The sequence below is a fragment of the Choloepus didactylus genome, chromosome 3, assembly GCF_015220235.1.
Source record: "Choloepus didactylus isolate mChoDid1 chromosome 3, mChoDid1.pri, whole genome shotgun sequence".
NCBI classification, from domain to species: Eukaryota; Metazoa; Chordata; class Mammalia; order Pilosa; family Megalonychidae; genus Choloepus; species Choloepus didactylus.
The window spans coordinates 180,704,692-180,727,219 of record NC_051309.1 but is presented as its reverse complement, the minus strand read 5'-3'; the positions used below and the strand labels follow the sequence as shown (position 1 = coordinate 180,727,219).

Here is a 22,528-nt window from a genome sequence, read left to right as displayed (position 1 = left end):
GACATAGAACAGACTACAGCATATAACTTAAAAACTACATAAATCTATAATACAGTTTTTTGATTATTAATGCAGTAAGTGCAGATACCTATAGTTAAGTTGTGATCAGTTGTGAATTTCCCTCAAAAAATGTGTTAGTCCCAGGCTACATGCCCTTTACTACAAGAGATGTTTGATCAATATTCCTGGTCGTTTGCTTATTTTTGCTCAGATATGAAAAGAAAACTTATTATTCAAAGTCCCAAAGGAAAATTAGCAAGGATTAGGTGCCACTACTGTAACTAATTTAAAATATGTAGTCTGTCTATTGATTTAGCAAGGAAGGTGGAGTAAGTTCTGGCATTGCCACTTAATAATTATGTCCCTATAAGCAAGTCTCATAACCTTCCACCCCACGTTCCTCTTCTGTAAAACAGCTATCTTATTAACATGTACATCATAAGGTTATTTTGTAGGGATCCAATGATATATAATGATCATGAGAGAATTTTATCAAAACTACTTTATGGCCTTTCTTTATCTTCTTTTTAATCCTGAGCTACCTTCTTCCACAAGTGGGAGACGACTGTGTCATCCTAAGGGTTAGAAAGTGGCTTTGAATTACAACCACTTCTATGGTCACATATGGGAGGAAAAAAGCATAAAATATAGAGAGTTATAAAGAGGCAAATTATCATTATCATTGTAATTATAAAACTTACTCTAAAACAAAACATAATTAAGACATTAAACTTAAAAATATTTGTTAAATGATCTCACTTTTGAATGAGATAATCCACACACATCTTTCTTCTTCTAGCATAGAAAACTGAGCTTGAATTGTATAAATGCCCCTTGGATTGTGTGTTGGTGAAGAATGATTACAAATTTGGTCCTTTTCATAATATGGTTAAATTTACAGCTGACTGAACTTTCATCAACAAACATTTTCCCCATCAACATGTCTATAACATCCACCAAATATCAAAGGTTGAGCACTTCTCCTTCTCCGTATTCTATAGAAACATGTTCCTAATTTTACCCAAACTAAAGAAAACATAGGTAGCACTAAGTCTCTTTCCAAAGAATCTTGAACAAACCCTAGGTTAGGGGAAGAAATAAAATGAAATCTAATTACTTTAGTAGTACCTAATTAATCTATATTATTCTTACATCCTTGGCTCCCTCAAATGGTTTAAATATAATGAATAAAAATACATTTCAAATGATTTTAAAATAAGAGAAGTTTAAAGGAATCTGAAATCATTATCTGATAACAGCCAGATTAATTACTGAAATATTTTAAAATATATTTCAGCAGTAACTGCCTAGGCAAGGCCTCAACAGCCCTGAAGATAAAACCCATGTGTACGCTCAAGAAAGCCTTCTGTATCCAGTATCAGCCCGGGTTATTGTCCTTCCTCAGAACTGTTTTAGCCTCCTTTGCTGCTTAGATTTACTTCCTCACCACACTGTATTGTCTGTATGGTTCCCCCAAATTCTATGCTGTTTTTATGTATAGTTTGGGCTTCCTCCCCTGTGTCCATAACACCTTGTACAGTACCTTTCACATATTAAAGCGTATATATTTAAGCATACAACAATTATTTATTGAGCATCTAATTTATATCAGATTCGGGATACAATGAGGAAAAAGCCTCAAGAAGCTTAAACTCTAGGGCCTCATATTAAAAGTGAACTGCAATTCAAACAGCAAGACATAAAGAGAAGGATCATATATGCATTTGCCGCCATGGGAGTCTTAGGAGATCAGGGGAGATTTTAAGTAGCAGGTTAACGTAAGACCAGCTAGGGCTCAAAGAGCTGTTATTAAGTGTTCTGGCTGGAGGAACAAGCAGTGGCAAGCAATTTTGTGGTGCCAGGGGCAGAAGGAAGTAGTGGTAAGAAATTAGGCTACACAGGAAATATCTAGAGAAGAGGTTGAAGGTGGGGACAGGGGACAATTCTTAAAGGATACCTTTTAGAAAATTGGCCTTTATCCCGAAGATAAGTTGAGTAAGGTTTGCATGTGAAAGAACAGCAGCTTGGCCATAGAAGTGTAGAAATGTAAAGATGGAGACTAGAGGTCCATTAGGTAGCATTTTAGCAATCCAGACAAGAGGTGATGGCACCAGGGTTAGGGGATTCACTGCAGGAATTTGAGGTGCTAAGAACAGTAACAAAAGGCCCGGGATTTTTTTTTTTTTTTCTCTTTTTGTAGACTGATAATATATTTTAGCTAACAGTGTTATATGTAAAAGCACTTATCAAAAGGCTATTCTATGCAATCTTAGAGATTCATGTCAAGAAATCGAGACATTAATAATTTAAGTAACAAAGAACTTGTATCAATTTTAAAAATAAATTAAATGGAGCAAGCATTTATAGCAATTTAAGGTTTCTATTAATCAAACTGTATGTTAATTGAAACCCACTATCCTTCTCTGCAAGCTTCACACAAATGTGCACACATAGACATTTATTTTCTATATATGTCTTGTATGTATACCAAAATTAGGAACACTTTTAAATTTGTGAACACATGTTGTCTGTGTGGTCATGTGTAAATAAGCATATACAGTTTCATATAACAAAGGAGATTCTAATCTTTAGAAACCCCTTTACTTTTAGATATCAATTTATATTTTTCTTTTACTATGTGACTTGACATATTTAATTAAGGAAGTCCTACTGGGACAATATTAGGGTTGATAGTTGGGCTAAATACTAAGTAGTTATAAGAGGAAAATTCCATGGGATTAATGAAAAACTAAATTAAGAGAAAACGCAAAGATGAATAATGGCAACAGCAGAGTTATATGAAGCACATTAGAAAGAAAAAGGAAAAGTATTCTAAGATTAGAGAAAAGCAGATGAGAAAACATTTAAAAAGTGAAAACCACAAGAAAAATAAAACCCAAAATGAGAGAATGAGAGAATAAATTAATAATTTATGAGGAGAAGAAGATATACTACAACTCATACTCCAGAGAGGATCTCCTTCACAAGCAAACTGCTAATTATGGAGACAATGACTATAAAGGGAAGATGGAGTGCTGTAAGTTGCCCATTCTCCAACCCCAGGTGACATTTCTTGTCCTGACAGTATATAGGATGTAAGGGATTAAAATGACAGGTAAGACACATTTGCTGGTGTCCTATTAGGTACTTTACCACTAAGAAGGCTTAGAAGTGATCAGAAGGACACGGGATTGGTCTTTGGCCTGTGTGGCCACAAACTGATTCAGTCTCACTGTTGAGCAGCTCTGCCTTCCTTCCCTTCCCTTTTCTAGGGCTACTTGGCCTGGTAATGGATGACAGCGCCTTATATCAGTGCAAAGCCAGGGCTGTAAAAATGATATTCTTTCTTTACATGGAAATGCATAAGCAGACTTTTCTTTCCTGCTTCTAAAAATAAGATGTGTAAATGGAAATGGAAACATCTGAAGGAAAAGAAACTTATCCTCATACAAACACATTAAAAACACAACTTTATAACTGCATGGAGCTTTTTAATGATGAGTGTACACTGACTGTACAATAAATAATTGAGGTTTCCTATACAAATCTAATTTATATTTCATTTGCCATGTATAAATAAATAAATATAATAATGATTACACATTATTTATCAGCCATAAAGTCTGAGAAAAATAACAGGTAATTTTATTTTAAGTGAATTTAAACATTTTAATGCTATTCATTTAAAATATATACATTTAAATATTACTCATTTCTGATAGGTAAAAATACATTTTTCTATATTCTTTAAAGAGGAGCAACAGTATTTGTATGCTGCCTATTATTACCCTTATTACAAAATTGTCCTCTTTTTCTTGGGGCTTCACTTATCAAAGAACATAAAAGCCACAAACTTGCATATCTCTAGGTGTGAATTAGATCAGTATTCCTTTCAAGATTAAATTATAAGGAACAGCTTTATAAAATCCAGCTCTAATAGAGCTTTGAGCATAAAAGTGTTCCTAATTTTGGTATACATACAAGACATATATAGAAAATAAATGTCTGCGTATGGACATTTGTGTGAAGCTTGCAGAGCAGGATAGCGGGTTTCAATTTACATATAGTTTGATTAATAAAAACCTTAGATTGCTATAAATGCTTGCTCCATTTAATTTATTTTTAAAATTGATACCAGGTTCTTTTGTTACTCTCATTCTCTCATTTTGGGTTTTCTTTTTCTTGCGGTCTTCACTTTCTAAATGTTTTCTCCTCTACTTTTCCCTACTCTTAGAACACTTTTCCTTCTTATTTCTAATCTTCTTCATATAACTCTGCTGTTGCAGTTATTCATCTTTGCATTTGAGCATAAACTGATAAGGAATAAAAATTGGAGAAAAAATCTATCAAATACATCTTTTTGGCTCTGTTAACCAGTAATTTCTAACAAATGAAAATAGTAAGACAAACTCCAAAGGAATAGGCCATCTTACAACTTCCTTATCCCTGAATTAAAATCAAGATACAACTAGATTCCACTTTACAAACACTTATACTCTTTCTAGGTAATTCTCAGATAAGTCATCTTATTTAGACTTTTATATATGGTTATGCATCTTTAATACTATCCCATTGGTATAGTTTAAGTTACTGGTAAACCTTTTGTCTGAGTGTGAGTTAACTTCCTTTGGCAAGTATATTTATACTTCATTTGGTAGGCATATTATACCATTACCATTGTCTTACTCAGAAAGGTTATTAGAATTTTGCATTGGAAGGGAATGAAGAATGTTAAATACATAATCATTTGTAAGGCTCACAAGGTAACAACTTCAGAGAGGGAAAGAGAAAGACACACACACACATAAACACATACACGGGCAGGAAGGGAGAGCAAAAGAGACATAGAAGGAGAGAAAGGGAGGGAATTGGTTGGTGAGCATTAAGACCAAGAGGGGGAGAAAAAAGCCATCACAATCACATTGGGAGCTGAAACTTAGCATATCTTTAATTCAAAATACATAATTCCATCTTTAGCTCTCCCTTACTCCAGGCAAGTTATAAGCAGTATTGCAGGGACTTGCTTTCTATACCATGTTAGAACACAGCTATCTTTCTGAGTAAATAACAATGACACAAACTCTGACACAATCTTCAGAGAGGACCAAGTTTTGTTTGTTTCTTTCTTAAATATAAAGTGACATTAAGTTGCTCAAACATCATTCAACTTTTAAGAATTATATCTAGTTTCTGATGCCACACAATTATTCAAGCATTAAAACAAATAACTTTCTTAGTTATGCACCAGATCCCAGCTGCTCTCTCCTACTCAGGGACAATTGTCCCCTGTCTTTTTCAGCACGGCCAGTATCTGCCTTGGATCATTCCAATAGCATATAAAAATCATTCTCCAGGCTCTACTTCTCTCTCCAGATTTTGACCCATTTCTCTCCTTCCCACTACAGCAAAAAATCCTCAGAAGGGTTTTAATTTCTGACTGTATCATTTTTCTCTAATTCTAATCTAGAATTCCAATCCATTTCACACTTCTCACTACAGTAACTGATGATCTCAATCTTCCCAAATTCAAAGGATAAATTTCAATCCTCATCCTCGGCATCAGTGAATCTGTTGACAGGACCCTTTGCCATGAAATTGTTTCTTCACGTGCATTCTAGGATGGTGAACTCACCTGAATTTCCTTTATTTCCTTGGCAATTATTTTACTGTCTCTTTCTGTACTCTTCTTCCTAAATTCCTATAAGCCACATTCATTCAGCAAATCCTGTAGATTTTATCATCTCTTTTTCTCTTGTCACATGTTCTCCCTCAAATTCTTCCACGTTTCTCTGTATTTGCTGCAACTATACTGTCTTATATTATCATCATCTCCCATCCAAATAAACACATGTTGTCTTAACTAGTCTTGCTGCTTCCCTTTTATAACTACTCCCGTCTACTCCACACTGCAGCCAAACAAATGTACTCATATCATTCTGCACTATGACAGGTCTCTGCTTACCTCGCCTTTCTTAGCCCTCCACAGTCCTTTTCCCCCTCATATGCTAAGCTCCAGGTGTACCGAAATTCTTTCAGTTCTTCAGTAGCAACAAATCTTCCTGTCTCCGGGGACTCTGTTCTCGCTATTCTTTGGCCTGGTCACCCTCCCATAACCCACCTGAGACTGACTCTTCTCATCCTTCTTCTGGGAAATCTGCTCTAGGAACTCACATCAGGACGAGACGCCTTTCCTATATATTTCTATTCTTTTACCTTTAAACAATGGGACTAATCACATTGTACCTTATTTTCCTGTTTTCTCATCTCTATTTCAAGTAGACTGTGAGCTCTCTGACCAGAAACAACATTCAACATGTTCTTCTTAGTTCCCCAAAGATTAGCAGAGTGCCTGGTATGTAGTAATAGTTTCATAAATGTTTGTAGAAGAAATTCATTAAGTAATTAATAGCTTATTTGAAGCAATATAGAAAAATTATTTTAAATTAATTAATACATGGTTAGAAGAACACAGAGCAAGCTTTCAGAAGTCATTAGCTCTTATGACTAAAAAACATTTATTATTAAATCAATCTGTATTGTATAAATGGATGCTCCAAATTTTTAAAAAAATATTTTCCTCTAAAATAACATTTTACATTTTGAAATTATTGCATTATATATTACATGTATCATTATATAGTCAATATTACATGATATCAATATATGATATTGAGTATTACATATTGAAATCAATACTGTATTGAAATAATTTCCTCTACAAATTTATTTACTAAATTTCACATAGATGATGATGCCTTCAAAAATATGGTTTTACTATATTAAATAAAGCAATATACACTTTAGCTATTTCTATATTTCAAGTAAGAAAATGGCACATTTATTTTACATAATTAAATCTAATTGGAAACTATATCTACTAATTATCATCTTGTTGAAAACTGAAATGTTCAAGTGCCATAGGCTAAAATCTTAATTACAGTGTCATCAGTTTGATTACTTTTGAATTGATTCCTATTGACTTCCCTACAGTTCATTGTGCAAATCCATCTCCAGTGTGCTTCTTAATGGCTAATATGCTACACATACATTTGCTATCAATTCACATAATCTTTCCCAAAATCTCTACTTTGAAAGTTAAAATGTCTATTTTCAATACTGCTAGAAATTAGCCAAAGATCACCATACCTTTTGCCATATTGTGTCATTTGTTTACAGATTCATCTTTCCTCTGGAAAGTTGAATTTCGAAAAATATACAAAATAATACCGGTTATACATGTTGTGTTTCACATACATACAAATAACATGCACTTAAAGGCATTTCTGAAAATATGATTCCAACCTAAATAAATATGCATTAAATAAATAAATTGATGAATATTAAGTAGAAGCTTAGTTCTCTTTAGATACATGGGGAAATCCCATAAATAGAGATAGATATGTCTATAAATGTAAGACAACATTTTAAAGCTTAATCTCAATATCAAATCATTAAGTTGCAAAAGGTTTCAAATACAGCTTTAAATTCAATATCTCTTAAAGGTACTTCTGAAAACCCAATAGGCTGAATTATAAGAAAACTAACCATTAAAAATAAAATTGGAGGAAAGCATCATTTCTTAAAACTTTTCCTTAGCAAATTCGATCTTAAGGAAAAGAAACCCCATCTTTGTGCAAAACTGTCAACAGAATCAATCAGGTTGAATCCATGAATTCGATGCTATGACCCATACTGAGTTAAGAACTTCCTAGATAGTTCCTGTGATTAGCTGACTAAATCATTTTTCCTTGCTTGCATTAGATTCTTGATATGATCCACAACAGTGTTTTATATTCTCTTTTATACTGTACGCATTTTTATGAATGAAAGCGAGACCTTTCCTATACCCAAAAGGGAAAATTTCCTGGATTGACATTAGAAACATAGTAAACCTAATGAATATAATTCTTGATAATTTACTTTATATAAATGAATTTTAAACACAATTATCTATATAAAACTCCAATGATTAATATACCCATCATCTGATTTTCTGCAAAAAGTATTAAAATAGCAGCCAATTAAAACTTTTATAGTTATTTTACCACATGCAACCTTAGTATCTAGAACAATATTTCCCAGAGTTAATACTATAGAATGCTTCTTTGGGCATATAATTTTGGAAAGTTGTGTTAAGCAAAGTTAAATATGTTTCTTTGATATAAGACATTCCAAAGTATTGTAGAGTATAGGGATTAGGGAGGTAAGCATAGATTCCACAGCATTTCCAATTCGAAGCATAAAATATTTTTTCTCTTGACCTATTTAGGAGCCCTTGGAACATTCTTATTATGACCTTATGTCAATCTTTTTTCTCCCACAACGTTACTCAGGAGCAAAAAATAAAGTAGCTCATTAAACAACATGGTTGGAAAAGTTACTTTTTTCTGACAAATTTATAAATTCTACTGATCGACTTTTTAACTTATATACTGTTAGTGATGGTACTTGCAAGAAGGATTATCCAGGATAAAATTCTGAAGTTAATATTAAGGATACTATTTTTATGTTGGTAAGGAAATTCAACATTTTGACTAGGAAATCATACAACTATTTAATTAATAATAATCTTCAATATTATTATTGATAGAACAATAAAAACTATCCTGTTTTGCTCTTTTACTCATTAAACTAAAAGAAACAAAACATCATATCCTTATGCTTAAAATTTGATTTCTAGCGATTTGGCTTTTTTACTTATAGCAGTGGGCATTCCAGAGTTCTCTCCTACCTCATTTTATATTACTGACTTGAACTGTGTATGCCACTGTTCAGCATGGAGGGAGACAAGTAAACAGTTGAGTAAATCATTGCTTGTGTGCTTGCATGGGTACGATACCTGGACATCTATACAGCTTTCTTGCCTGTGCAATATCTCCTTTGCTTAAGCGGGTTCGCTGACCAATTGCTGGACGTATGCCATTGTCATCACGGTTAGGGAGAATGGTATCCAGAAACATCCCCCTGAAAAAATTCAGAAGCAAGCCACACATAAGTCACAAAACTGTCTCATATATTCCTTACAAATATAAGGTGTTTTTTTTTTTTTTCAAATTCAAGTTAATCAAAAGGGAAATATACCAGTGCTGAGCTTGAGCAGTGTCAGGTTTCAAAATACTTTCATCAAAGTAGAAAAAAACATTATGTATGTTAAATATGTGTGCCTAGAATAAATTCAATATTGCCAACAACATTTTCCTTAGAAATATGTACTAATTTTTTTTTTTTTAATCTGGAATAGTATAGCCCCTCAACAAGTATACCATGTCTTTGATCTCCCAAGAAGACCTAAGAACCCATTAGATTACAGGGCTATAAAACAGTTCTTCCTCACAGAGGTCTGTTCTTTAAGAACAATCTACAGTAAATATATTTGAAGTTACAAAAACTGTCAAGTCAAATGAAATACACATAAGGTTAATTTTTGACTTAAACTGCTAATTTAACCTAAATATTCTTAGAAGTCCAAGTATTTTAGGACATGTAAAACAACAAGGGAAAATAAAAGGTGTCAAAATTTACACAGGACAATTTAAAGCAACATAGTTTCATACATGTAATAAACACAAATATTTTCATGGTAAAATTAATGAGCAAAAACAACCAACCTCTAAGTGATGCCCTAATAATGATAAGCTACAGATACTGAGTTGTTTTGACCCCAACGTTATGAAAGAAGACTCAATATTGTTCTTAATATGAATGATTTAAAATCCTATACATAGAACAGTCCAATTTTATAATATATTTCTACATATATAGCAAACATTTATGGTTGTAAAGGAAGTACTGTATTCGAAAGTTAAATGGACTAAGAAAATATTGCCAGTGATGCACAGAATGTAATGGGGGTGTCTGTGGGTTTTCAAAAAAAATGCCTCAAAAGTAGGTTTTATTATAAGAGCATTTTAAAACGAAGAAATATAATTTTAAAAAATCCTTCTGATTGAGATGAATGGATGGAACACTCCTTTTCAAAAGTTATAAATGAATAAAAATTGTATTTGAACTGCAGAGTAAAAAAAAAACATTATCAGTTCTACTTATACCTTCCTTTAGGGAATATTTACTAAGTATGCTTTTAAGTCTGGATGTACAGCAGTAAATAAAATATAAAATAAACAGATAATAAGGAGAAAATAATGGAGAGAAGATGGATAGTGATTGTGGGGTTATGGGATAGCTTTTATATAGGAAGATCAAAGAAAAGTTCATGTGGAAGTTGGCATTTTGGCCAAACAGGAAGAGAATGAAGGACAGAGTAACATGGATAGCTGGAAGGAGAGAGTTCTCAGGCAGACAACAAGAAATACAATGACTCAGAGCTGGGAGGACTCCTAAGGTGTTTGAGCACCAGCCAGAGAATTTAACTTTCACCTGGAGAATAATAGTTAAGCTCTTGGAAGATGGTACACAGAGAGTGTCATGATCTATGAGTACTTAAAACTGATCTCCATAGTTTCTAGATAAGTAAGAAGGTGGTGGCCCTTGGATATCACCTGGATGACTCATATAGAGAGACTGAACCACTTTAAAATGACATCAAAGCATCTATAGAATTCTGTATATATTCTGCCTGAGATAAGGATAGGAAGGGGAAGACAAATTATTTCTGGGATTGACCAGGAGTGAGAGCTTGCACACACTTAATCAGATGCAACTGAATCGAGCCATGAAATTGAAAGAAAAAATTTAGCTTTAAGGTAGCATTGAGAAAAGCCTTTCTCTACTATGCAGCATGAATCAACAGATACTTTAAGTAGGTAAATCCAAATAATGAAGTGTCACAAATTAGGGAGTACTGTAGTACTAAGGAAGACATTTTCTATTTCTACTTCTAAAAAATATCTTTGAAAAAGTTTCATTTTTTTCTGGCTTTCAAAAGAAATTCAATTTAAAAAGGTCAAGGACAACTTGTAATGGGTATATTCAATCTCAAACAATAGAATGGCAATTTGTGGATCATTCTGTTTCCTGCAGTAACCTCCCTTCCAGCCCAAAAGGGGACAGTCACCAACTCTTTTGTTCTTTCCTTGTGGCCAGGAAGTGCATATTCTCTGCCTCCCGCATCCTGGCTATTAAGCACTGCAGAGCCTTCCTTGACCTCCTTAGTGCGGTGCTATCAACAGACCAGAGACAGATCAGACTGGGGTCAATTTACTAATCTTCATTTGTTCCATTTACATTAAAAGGATGAATTAACTTTTAAAGAAACTTGATAAAATTTTACAACTCTTTCATTAACGAGAAAACGGGCAGTCCTCGTTTGCAAACATACACATTACAAAATGCCCATGCAAAAAATGGCCCCATAGATCCAGCACTATTCTTCCCACAAGGGACAAACGACTTTTATGAAAACAATTGGAGCATTATAGACTCTGGGTTCAGAATAGAAGAAACTATAAACTTCAAATACTTTGGGAGAGGAGGCTGAGAGCTATGCCAAATATTTCATCTCGTGAATTTAGTCATTTAGATATGTGTATAAGTTGATAAATATCCTCTTTACAGACTCAAAATAACAAAATAATGTGCGTTGGATCAATCAGATCAGTACTTTTAACACCTAGATACGACTGTGTGCTGCAGGACTATAAGTTCACTTAGGAAAAATAAAGAGGATAATTTTAAAAGATAAAATAGGAAATAGGCCAGGGGTGGTTGACAGGCAACACGAAGGTGAGTGTGGGGGGAGAGGAACTGCAGGCAGCAAAAGCTGGGAAAGAAGCAATCTAACATGTTGGAGAAGTACAGAATAAGGGGAAGTGTATATCACGAACTTTGGTATGGATGCAGTATCTATCAAGAATAGAAAGAATAAATCACTTTTCTATTCCCTCTAGTACCTCTTCTATTCCAAAGAATAAAATTTCAAGTTAGTTTTGAATAACATAGTTCAGCAGCATAATAGAGGCTCCTTGGCTTAATTGGGGCCCACACCCCTGCTGGTCATATGTTCCCAGGAAAAACTGAATTCCAAGCATTGAGTATAAAAAAAAAAAGCTCTGTTACTCTTTATAATTAATTCCAGGCCAAATTTCTTGGTGTACTTCTATTGAAACCTAAGTTCTAATTCTAGAAATTGTAAGGGTTTGGATAGTTACTATATTTAAAGAAATGTATTGTCTATGATAACTTTCAGAGAAAATAAGTTTTAGAAAACAGTTCACACTCAGTTTATTAAATAATAAAATTTGGTCTGAGACAAAAGCAAAAGTTAAAAATGTGTCCACATATTAAGGGTTAATTTATACATTTTTCTCTACTTTTTACCAAGAATTTTTTAAAATATGGGAATTAATTTGAATGTTTTCTCTTCTTCCTGACACTGCCTTTAGAAACCAGATATTAATGAATTGTGAAACTGATAGAAAGTGGGCAAAAAGAATGAGTTGAAGTGGGCATATGAGTGTAAAATGGGCAAAAAATGGGAAAAAGGGAGTTCAATGGCTTAAGGGTCCCAAATTCCTTACCTGGGAACTATTTGCTTGATGTCATCATCTTTAGAATGAAGTAGATCAAGACCCAAATTTATTACACTCTTAAAAAATAGCATTCATCACTAACAAAATAATTTTAAGTTTAATAAATAATGAAATACAATTCTAAATTGTATGAAGTGAAATGTCTTAATATGTTCTTGAGAATTAATTTAGGATAATTAAGTCAGCATAACTGAAATTTAAGCAATGGAAAATACACAGTAGAACACAAGTTGCCTAGGGAGTAAACTTTCCAATTCAACAAGCGAGTACCCTATTTGACATATGAATACCTAATCTCCATTAAATAAGGCTGTGCCAATGAAACATGTTAACTGGTTTGGTAACTTGTTTTGATTGAACTTTTTATGACTTTGGAACATAAATAGTTAAAATAACTTACACTACTTAAATTATTATTTTAAACATGTATATTTGATAGGAAATACGAAAAAATGTTTTAAAGTCTCTTTAAATGCCTGGTATTAACAATAAATGCTTGTCAAGTACTTTTCTCAATTCTGCCACCAGACAAAAGTATTTGCAAGTGGTTCTAGTCCTAATGTAAACAAAGCTTTCTGAAGAAACCAACAGAGGAAAGGAATTAAAAGTCAAAAGGTATAACCTGAGACTCCAACCTTGAGAAGGTGTTCCTGGCATAGTGCATGATGCTGTCAAAATCATATCTTTCTCCAAGTGAGTTCACTTCTCCAGGCTCCATCTTCAGAAAATTGTACTCTTGACCTAAGAATCAGGTATAAACAACACCTAAGAAGCCTTTTAACAAATTAAAGAGAGAGCAGAAGAGCCCTTCCAAGGCGTTTATCTGCTCTTTTCCTGAGTGACTGATCATCTTGCTGAGTGTATTTACATGCTAATACCCTGGCATGTGCAAAAGCCTTTATCCAGTGCCACTGTCTTCATTTTAATATTGTAGGTGAAAGAGCAATATTGAATTTCATTAGCTAATTTCTTCAAAAAAGTGGACTACCAAAACATACATTTGTTTTCTATGTATACTCTTTTACCTTTTCGTAATATATAACAAATTATGGTATGTTTTCAGTACTGTACTCAATGATTTTAAAATGTTACATTTTTTTACTGGTCACACTTTTCTCTGCATGTGCCAGGACCAACAAAAAAATGTCTTATTATTTGCTTTAGATAGTTTATATAAAATGTTTGAAAAATATCTCTTAAAAAAACATTAGCAGGTACACACAACTCTGCAGGCTTTAACTGTGACTTTGTAATGCAAGAAAAACTAAAGCAGTAAATCCTTTACTTTCATAGAAAAATGAAACAAGGTTCTCTTTTACTTTGATGAAAAAGAGGTACTACTTTCAGGGTAAAGAACTTAATCATTGTTATTTTTTTCATACCTGCTATATTAGCTTCTGGACATCTTCATTTTTAATAGATTTTTCTACTGCCTTTTTATATCTGCATTTTAATGTTATTCCTTGAAACTTGACAAAAAACAGAGTTTAAACATGGAAGTCTATGTCAGTGGTTCCAGAAGCAGAGAATTTCATCTGATACAGTTTAGGTTTCAGTGATTCATCTTCACAATTTAAGCAGCCAAAGATGGTGCAAGTCATCTCATTTACATAACTTCAAAAGCTTTGAAACAACAAAATATAAAGGTGAACTATTAAAATTCTACATTCAAGGGCAGAGCTCAAAATGGAACTATTATACCACTCATCTCTCTAGGATTTTAATCAGACTGCCATATTACTGATCAATGTAAAAATATCACATCAATGAAAAGTTTTCCAAAGAGCAATAAAGAAACTGAGTAATGACACAGAGTGTAAAGTCTTTCCTACATGTATACATATTTGAGCATAAATGATGCGGGAATCTGCCTGAAGCTGTAGAACTCAAGCCCAAGACCAACTTTTTTTGGTCCATCGTTGAATAAATTCACACAATAAATGATTTTACCAGTCAATATGGTAAAATGTGTGTTCCACAAATTTCTGCTACATCCATCTATTGCAACCATTCCTCCAGAAATATCCTGCATTCTCTTAAACTACTGAAAGAAGCAATTGCTAAAAGTGTTAACATCAGAAGGAATTATACATATATTTATAATACATCCCATTCTAAGATGAGATTTTTTCAAAAAGTTATGGACCTGATTTTAGAGTTGTTAACCATACTTGCTGAAAATTTCAACTTAAAGAAGGATGTGGGAACATATTCTCCAATTAAACAAAAGGGTTCATAAAAATTTTTTAAAAGTGGAATGTGGTATTTTGGAACTGTATGTACCCCATAAAAACATGTCCTTAAACTCAATCCATTCCTGTGGGTGTGCAGGACCTTTTGATGAGGTTACTTCAGTTAAGGTGTGGCACATCTCAAACAGGAGGGTCTTAATCCTATTTCTGAGTTCTTTATAAGCAGAATGACATTCAGATAGAGAAAACCATGGGAAGCAAGGAGCTGAAAAGCAACAGAACCAGGAAGAGAAAAGAGAGGCCAGGAGAGGCCGCCATGTTGCCATGTGGCAGAGGAGCAAAGGACCAAGGATCTCCGGAAGCCAGTCCCAGAATTCAGGTCTTCAGGAAGAAAGCATTGCCCTTATGAAGCCTTGATGTGGACGTTCTCTTTACCTCAAAATTGCAAAAGCTAATAAATTCCCATTGTTTAAACCAGCCCATTGTGTGGTATTTTCTTGAGCACCCAGGGAAACTAAAACATGGAACATTAAGAAACCTCTGTAAAGCATTTCAGTGCATACAACTGAGCATTTAACATGTATACAATACAGTATACAGTATACAGTGTTCTGTGCTAGTTATAAAGAGCATGGGCATACATAGTACAAATAAAAGAAAATTAAACATATCATTAAAGAAGGGAAGAGAATTGGAGATACAGAGCAAAAGGGGAACCCGCCCTAACAATAAAAAATAATATGAATGCCCTTCTTGATGCATATTCAAACATGGATTAAAATAATCCAATTCTGATATCAATTTGATTCCTATCATAGTCATCAATTTTACATATAAATGTGAAGATTAAGTCTGCCCTTATTAGAGGTCATCCTCAAATAACCCTTGATACTAAGTTTCTGAATCAGTATAAGTTTTTAATCTTGAAGATTAATCCACAATATGCACCCTTTCATACTAGAATTGCCCTACTATCCAATTACTCAAGTAATCTCACCCAATAAATCAATTTTTCTGTTGGTCTGAATGTTTAGTCAACAAAGGTATTACTAGCTGTAATTTGCCTAACACTTGAGGTTTTACACATTTTTATACCATTTATACACTTTGCCTTGTTTAGGTACATATCAATGTTGAATCAGACTCCTATGTTTAAGAGTAAAACCCATTCTTGAAAGTTTCTTACTTTATAATTTTTTCAACCACATAGTAAAATATTTGGCAAATAGAAGAAACTAAATAACCATAGTTAACTGCAAACTTCTTCTCATTTACTTGATAGTTGAAATAATTTTCAGAAATAGTATTTCCTTTTTACATAACTCACAGTGATAAAAAGTATAAGGTGATCCTTGATAGCTGTCTCAGCTATTAGAGTCTTCTATATTGTGAGTATGCATTTTCTTCACTTCTCCTGGATATGCAACATTACAGATTACTCCATCATTCTTGAAATGATTTCTTCCCTTGGCTTCTGGGACATGACCCTTCACAGATTTTTTTTTTTAATGCAGTTTTATTGAGATATGTTCACACACCCTACAAACCATCTGAAGTATACAATCACTGGTTCACAGTATTATCACATAGTTGTGCATTCAGTACCATGATCAAATTTAGAACATTTTCATTAATCCAGAAAAGAAATAAAAAGAAAACCCTAATCCTTCCATACTCCTTATCTCCCCATATTATTGACCCATAGTATTGGTGGGGTACACTTGGTACTGTTGATGAAAGAGTATTAAAATATTACTGTTAACTAAAGTCCATAGTTTGCAACAGGTACATTTTTTCCCATAAGCCCCTTTATTATTAACTCCTTATAATACCATCATACATCTGCTCTAGTTCATGAAATAACTTTTTATCTTTGTACAGTTAATCACGGACATTGTCCAAGATTCACTGTGTTAAACATTCCCACATTTTAACCTCTGACTTTCCTTCTGGTAACATACATGACTCTAAAATTCCCCTTTCCACCACACACACAATATTCAGCACTGTTAATTAATCTCATAATAACATGCTACCATCACCTCTGTCCATTTCCAAATACTTAAATTCACCTTAAACATTCTGCACATATTAAGCAACTGCTCCCCATTGTTTAGCCTCATTCCATATCATGGCAACCAATATTCCAAATTTTATGTCTAGGAGTTTACATATTGTAATTAATTCATATCAGTGAGATCAAACAGTATTTGCCCTTTTGTGTCTGATATTTCACTTAATATAATGTCCTCAGGGTTCATCCATGTTGTCACGTTTTAGGACTTCATTCCTTCTTACTACTAAACAATATTCCATCATATGTACATACCACATTTTGTTTATCCAATCATCCACTGACGGACACTTGGGTTGTTTCTATCTTTTAGCAATTGTGAATAATGCCACTATGAACATGAGTGCACAAATGTCTGTTCGTGTCCCTGCTTTCAGATCTTCCAGATGTATCTTTAGTAGTGGGATTCCGGGTCATAAGGCAACTGTATACTTAGCTTCCTGAGGAAACACCAAACTGTCCTCCACAGTGGCTGTACCATTTTACATTCCCACCAGCAGTGAACAAGTGTCCCAATTTCTCCACATTTTCTCCAAAGCTTGTGGTTGCCTATTTGTTTAATAGCAGCCATTCAAGTAGATGTGAGATGATATCTCACTGTGGTTTTGATTTGCATTTCCCTAATAGCTAGAGAAGCTGAGCAACTTTTCATATACCTCTTAGCCATCTGTATTTCCTCTTTGGAAAAATTTCTGTTCAGTCCTTTCCCCATTTCTTAATTAGGTTGCTTGTCTTTTTGCTGTTGAGTTGTACAATTTCTTTATTTATACTGGATATCAAACCCTTATCAGCTATATGGTTTCCAAACATTTTCTCCCACTGAGTAAGCTGCCTTTTCACCTTTTGACAGTGTCCTTTGAAGAACTGAGCTATTCAATTTCAAGGAGTTCTCATTTATCTATTTTTTCTTTCATTGCTTGTGCTTTGGTTGTAAAATCTAAGAAACTACTGTCTATCACTAGATCTCAAAGATGTTTCCCTACATTTTCTTATAGGTGTTTTATGTTACTGGTTCTTATATTTAGGTCTTTGGTCCATTTTGAGTTAATTTGTGAATGGGGTGTGAGATAGGGGTCCTCTTTCATTATTTTTGCTATTGATATTCTTTTCTCATTTCTCCCAACCATTTATTGAAGAGACATCTTTTTCCCAGGTTAGTGGACTTTTGAGCCTTGTCAAAAATCAATTGACCATAGATCTGATGGTCTATTTCTGAACTCCCAATTCAATTTAATTGATGAGATAGGGGTCCTCTTTCATTCTTTTGGATGTGGATATCCAGTTCTCCCAACACCATTTATTGAAGACACTGTTCTGTCCCAGTTGAGTGGGCTTGGGAGACATCAAAAATCAATTGACCATAGATCCAAGAGCCTATTTCTGAGCTCTCAATTAAATTCCATTGATCAATATGTTTACATTTATGCCCATACCATGCTGTTTTGACCACTATGGCTTTATAATATGCTTTAAAGCCAGGAAGTTTGATATCTACCATTTCATTATTTTTTTTCAATTTGTTTTTGGCTATTCAAGGCCCCTTATCCTTCCAAATAAAATTGATAATTAGCTTCTCCACTTCTGTAAAGTAGTCTGTTGGAATTTTGGTTGGTATTGCATTGGATCTGTAGATAAGTTTTGGTAGAATTGACATCTTAACAACATTTAACCTTCCAATCCATGAACACAGAATGGCTTTCTGTTTACTAAGGTCTTCTTTGATTTCTTTTTGAAATGTTTGGTAGTTTTCTGTATACAAGTCTTTCACATCCTTGGTAACTGATTCTTTTTGGTGCCATTGTACATGGATTTTTTTTTTCTTGATTACATCCTCAGATATTACTAGTGTATAAAAACACCATAGATTTTTGGGTGTTGACCTTGTACCCCATCACTTCACTGAACTTGCTTATTAGCTCAAATATCTGTGCTGTCATTTTTTTCTGGATTTTCTAAATATAGGATCATATCATCTGCAAATAGTGACAGTTTTACGCCTTTCTTTCCAATTTGGATGCCTTTTATTTCTTTTTCTTGCCTAATTGCTCTAGTTGGAACTTCTAGCACAATGTTGAATAGCAGTGGTGACAGTGGGCATTATTGTCTTTTTCCTGATCTTACAGGGAAAGCTTTCATTTTCTCACCCTTGAGTATGATGTTAGCTATGGGTTTTTCATATATGCCCTTTATCATGTTGAGGAAGTTTCCGTCAATTCTTGTCTTTTGAAGTGTTTTTATCATGATAGGATGCTGAATTTTATCAATAACTTTTTGTGTCAATTGAGATGATCATGTGATTCTTCCTTTTTAATTTATTAATGTTTTTTATTACAGTAATTGATTTTCTTGTGTTGAACCACCCTTGAATATCTGGAATAAAACCCACTTGGTCATTGTGTATAATTCTTTCAATATGCTGTTGGATTCTATTTGCAAGTATTTTGTTGAAGATGTTTGTGTCTATATTCATTAGAGAGATTATGGTGAAGTTTTCTTTCCTTGTAGTATCTTTATCCATTTTTGGTATTAGAGTAATGTTGGCTTCACAGAATAAGTTAAGTAGTATTCCCTCTTCTTCAATTTTTTGGAAGAGTTTCAGCAGGAAAGGTATTAATTCTTCTTGGAATGCTCAGTAAAACTCGCCTGTGAAGCCATCTGGTCCTGGGTTTTTCTTTGTTGGTAGATTTTTGATGACTGATTTGATCTCTTTACTTGTGATTTGGTTTGGTGAATTCTATTTCTTCTTGAGTCACTGTAGGTTGTTCGCATGTTTGTCAGAAGTTGACCACTTCATCTAAGTTGCCTAGCTTGTTGGCATTCAGTTGTTCATAGTAACCACTTTTTTTTATTTCTTTAGGGTCTATGGTAATGCCCCACCTCTTTTTTTCTGAATTTATTTGCAGCTTCTCTCTTTTTGTCTTTGCCAGTCGTGCTAAGGGTTTGTCGATTTTATTGAGCTTCTCAAAGAACCAACTTTTGGTTTTACTGATTCTCTCTCTACTGTAGCTTTTATTCTCCATTTCATTCATTTCTGCTCTAATTTTTGTTATTTCTTTCCTTCTGCTTGCTTTGGGAGTAGTTTGCTGTTCTTTCTCCAATTTCTCCAGTTGTTCAGTTAAGTTGCTGATTTTAGCTCTTTCCTCCTTTTTAACATACGTGTTCAGGACTATAAATTTCCCTCCCTGCACTACCTATGCAGCATTCCATACATTTAGATATGTTGTGTTCTCATTTATATTCATTCAAGATACTTACTAATTTTCTTGCAATTTCTTCTGTGACCCACTGATTGTTTAAAAACATGTTTAACATCCATATATTTGTGTATTTTCTGGTTCTCCATTTGTTATTGAATTCCAGCTTCATTCCATTATGATCAGAGAAATGACTTTGTAAAATTTCAATCTTTTAAAATTTATTAAGACTGTTTTGTGCCCCAGATTATGATCTGTCCTTGAGAATGTTCCATGAGCACTTTTGAAGAATATGTATCCTCATGTTTTGGGTATGTGTATCCTGTCTGTTAGGTATAGTTCATTTATCATATGATTTAGGTTCTCTGTTTCTTTGCTGTTTCCATTGGAGAGAGTAAAGTGTTGAAGTCTCCCACTACTATGGTAGAGTTGTCTACTACTCCCTTCAGTTTTGCCAGTGTTTGCCTCATGTACTTTGGGGCACCTTGAATAGAAGTATAGATATTCATGATTGTTATTTCTTCTTGTTGAGTTGCCCCTTTTATTAGTATATAGCATCCTTCTTTATCTCTTCTAACATTTTTGCATTTAACGCCTATTTTTTCTGATACTAGTATAGCTACCCCAGCTTTCTTTTCGTTACTACTTGCATTGAACATCCTTTTCCATCTTTTCACTTTCAACTTATTTGCATCTTTGAGTCTAAGACAAGTTTCTTGTAAACAGCATATAGAGGAATCACATTGTTTCATCCATTCTGACAATTCATCCATTCTGTTTTATTGTGAATATTCTGACAATTTCATCCATTCTGTTTTATTGTGAATATTTTAAACTCTCCTTTATTTTTGAAGGACAGCTTTGCTGGATAGAGAGGTCTTGGCTGGCAGTTTTCTCTTTCAGCATCTTAAATATATTATACCACTGCCTTCTCACCTCCATGGTGTCTGATGAGAAATCAGCACTTAATCTTATGTGGCTTCCCTTGTACGTGGTGAATTGCTTTTCTCTTGCTGCTTTCAGAATTTTCTCCTTCTCTTTGGCATCTGACAATCTGATTACTATGTGTCATGGAGTGGGTCTATTTGGATTTATTGGGTTTGGAGTATGTTGGCTTCTTGGATTTGCAGGTTTATATCTTTTGTAAGAGTTGGGTAATTTTCAGCCATTATTTCTTTGAATATTCTCCCTGGCCCTTTTCCTTCTCTGGGATACCCTTGATATGTATATTTGTGCCTTTTGTATTATCAATCATTTCCCTGAGACCCTGTTCAAACTTTTCCATTTTTTTCTCCATTTGTTCTTTTGGTTTATCCATCTTCTAGCTCACTGATTCTTTCTTCTGCCTCTTCAAATCCACTGTTGTGTGTCTCCAGTATATTTTTAATATCATCTACAGTGTCTTTTATTTCCATATATGTTATTTTTCTATGTATTCTTTCAAATTATTCTTTATGCTCTACTAGTGTCTTCTTAATATCCTTTACCTCTTCATAAATATTTTCCTTCATTTCTTTGAATTGATTCAGGAGATCCATATGCACTTCTTTGATTAGTTGTTCCAGATTCTGTATCTCCTCTGACTTTTTGATCTGTTCCTTCAACAGAGCCATTTCTTCTTGAGTTTATTATGATTTGTGATTTGTTGTTGATATCTGGTTATCTGATTATCTTGATGGGTCTATTCTGAAAGTCTATTTCTCTTTCTTTCTAGGGTTTGGTTGCTGCCTGGGACTGTATTAAGGCACTCTTTGACAGGTGGGTCATCCATATTTCTCAGCCAAGACAGGCCAGGTACCTGTGGAGGGGGTGTAGACAAGCTCCAATGGGTCTGGGGTAGGTCTGGAGAGGCTCTGAGAAGCCCAGCAGTTCACCTGCACTTTCCCACCTTTCCAGCAGATGGTGCTGTTCAGTGACTTAATCATCATCAGAAGCTGTTTACCCCCTGGGGCACCAGCAGCCACTGACTGGGTGGGGCTGAAACCACATGGCTCCTATGCCCTCACCCTGCCAGCCAAAATCTGCTTCAATATGGGGATATTCCCCCACTTTACTTGTGGCAGAGCATTTCCTTAGCTGCTCCAGTCTGCAATCATCCCCCAGGCAAGGATCAGCCCCCCCACTGCTGTTTCCATCAACGGTGGGGATGGACACCAGGACCCAGGGCTGGAAACAGTCTCTGTCCACGTTTTCTCAGACTCTTTGTCCCTCACTGACCTGGGTCTTGAAATGTCCTCCTCTGTCTCCTGGGTCCCCAATCAGTTGATTTGGGTAGTTTCTGCCTGGTTACTTGCTGCTTTGAAGGCAGATTTTGCAGTTCCCTTGTGATCCTCCATTTTGGAAGCTCTTCCTTGCTGCCCTTTGGTATTCTGCCCTCCCGGCAGCTTTAGCCCTGCCGTGGGTCCTGTGGTCTTGGGTCTCTGTGTGTGGATATAGGTGGGGCCTCCACTGATTGTTATACTACTTTTAGACCATATCGTCTTGGTCTTTGGGGGAGCTCCTCTATCAAATGTTGCTTAAATATTGGTGTTCCCCATTTTCTATCTTCTTTTCTTCTCTCTCCAGATTTTCCCTGGACAG

At 34.4% G+C, this 22,528-nt stretch overlaps 1 protein-coding gene across 5 annotated transcripts in view; it reads right to left on the bottom strand.

Moving 5' to 3' along the window:
- The window catches only part of TLL1 (tolloid like 1), a 205,666-nt gene that overhangs the window by 78,495 nt on the left and 104,643 nt on the right, over positions 1-22,528 (bottom strand). For all 5 annotated transcript variants that reach the window (XR_005215990.1, XM_037830965.1, XM_037830968.1 and 2 more), the window contains exons 7-8: positions 13,124-13,229; positions 8,840-8,964 (exon numbers count right to left, since the gene is read on the bottom strand). Coding sequence is in view for 4 of the 5 variants with exons in the window: in XM_037830965.1 (XP_037686893.1) it covers positions 8,840-8,964; positions 13,124-13,229 (231 nt within the window). In the remaining variant the exon portion in view is untranslated. The remainder of the gene's footprint in view (positions 1-8,839; positions 8,965-13,123; positions 13,230-22,528) is intronic.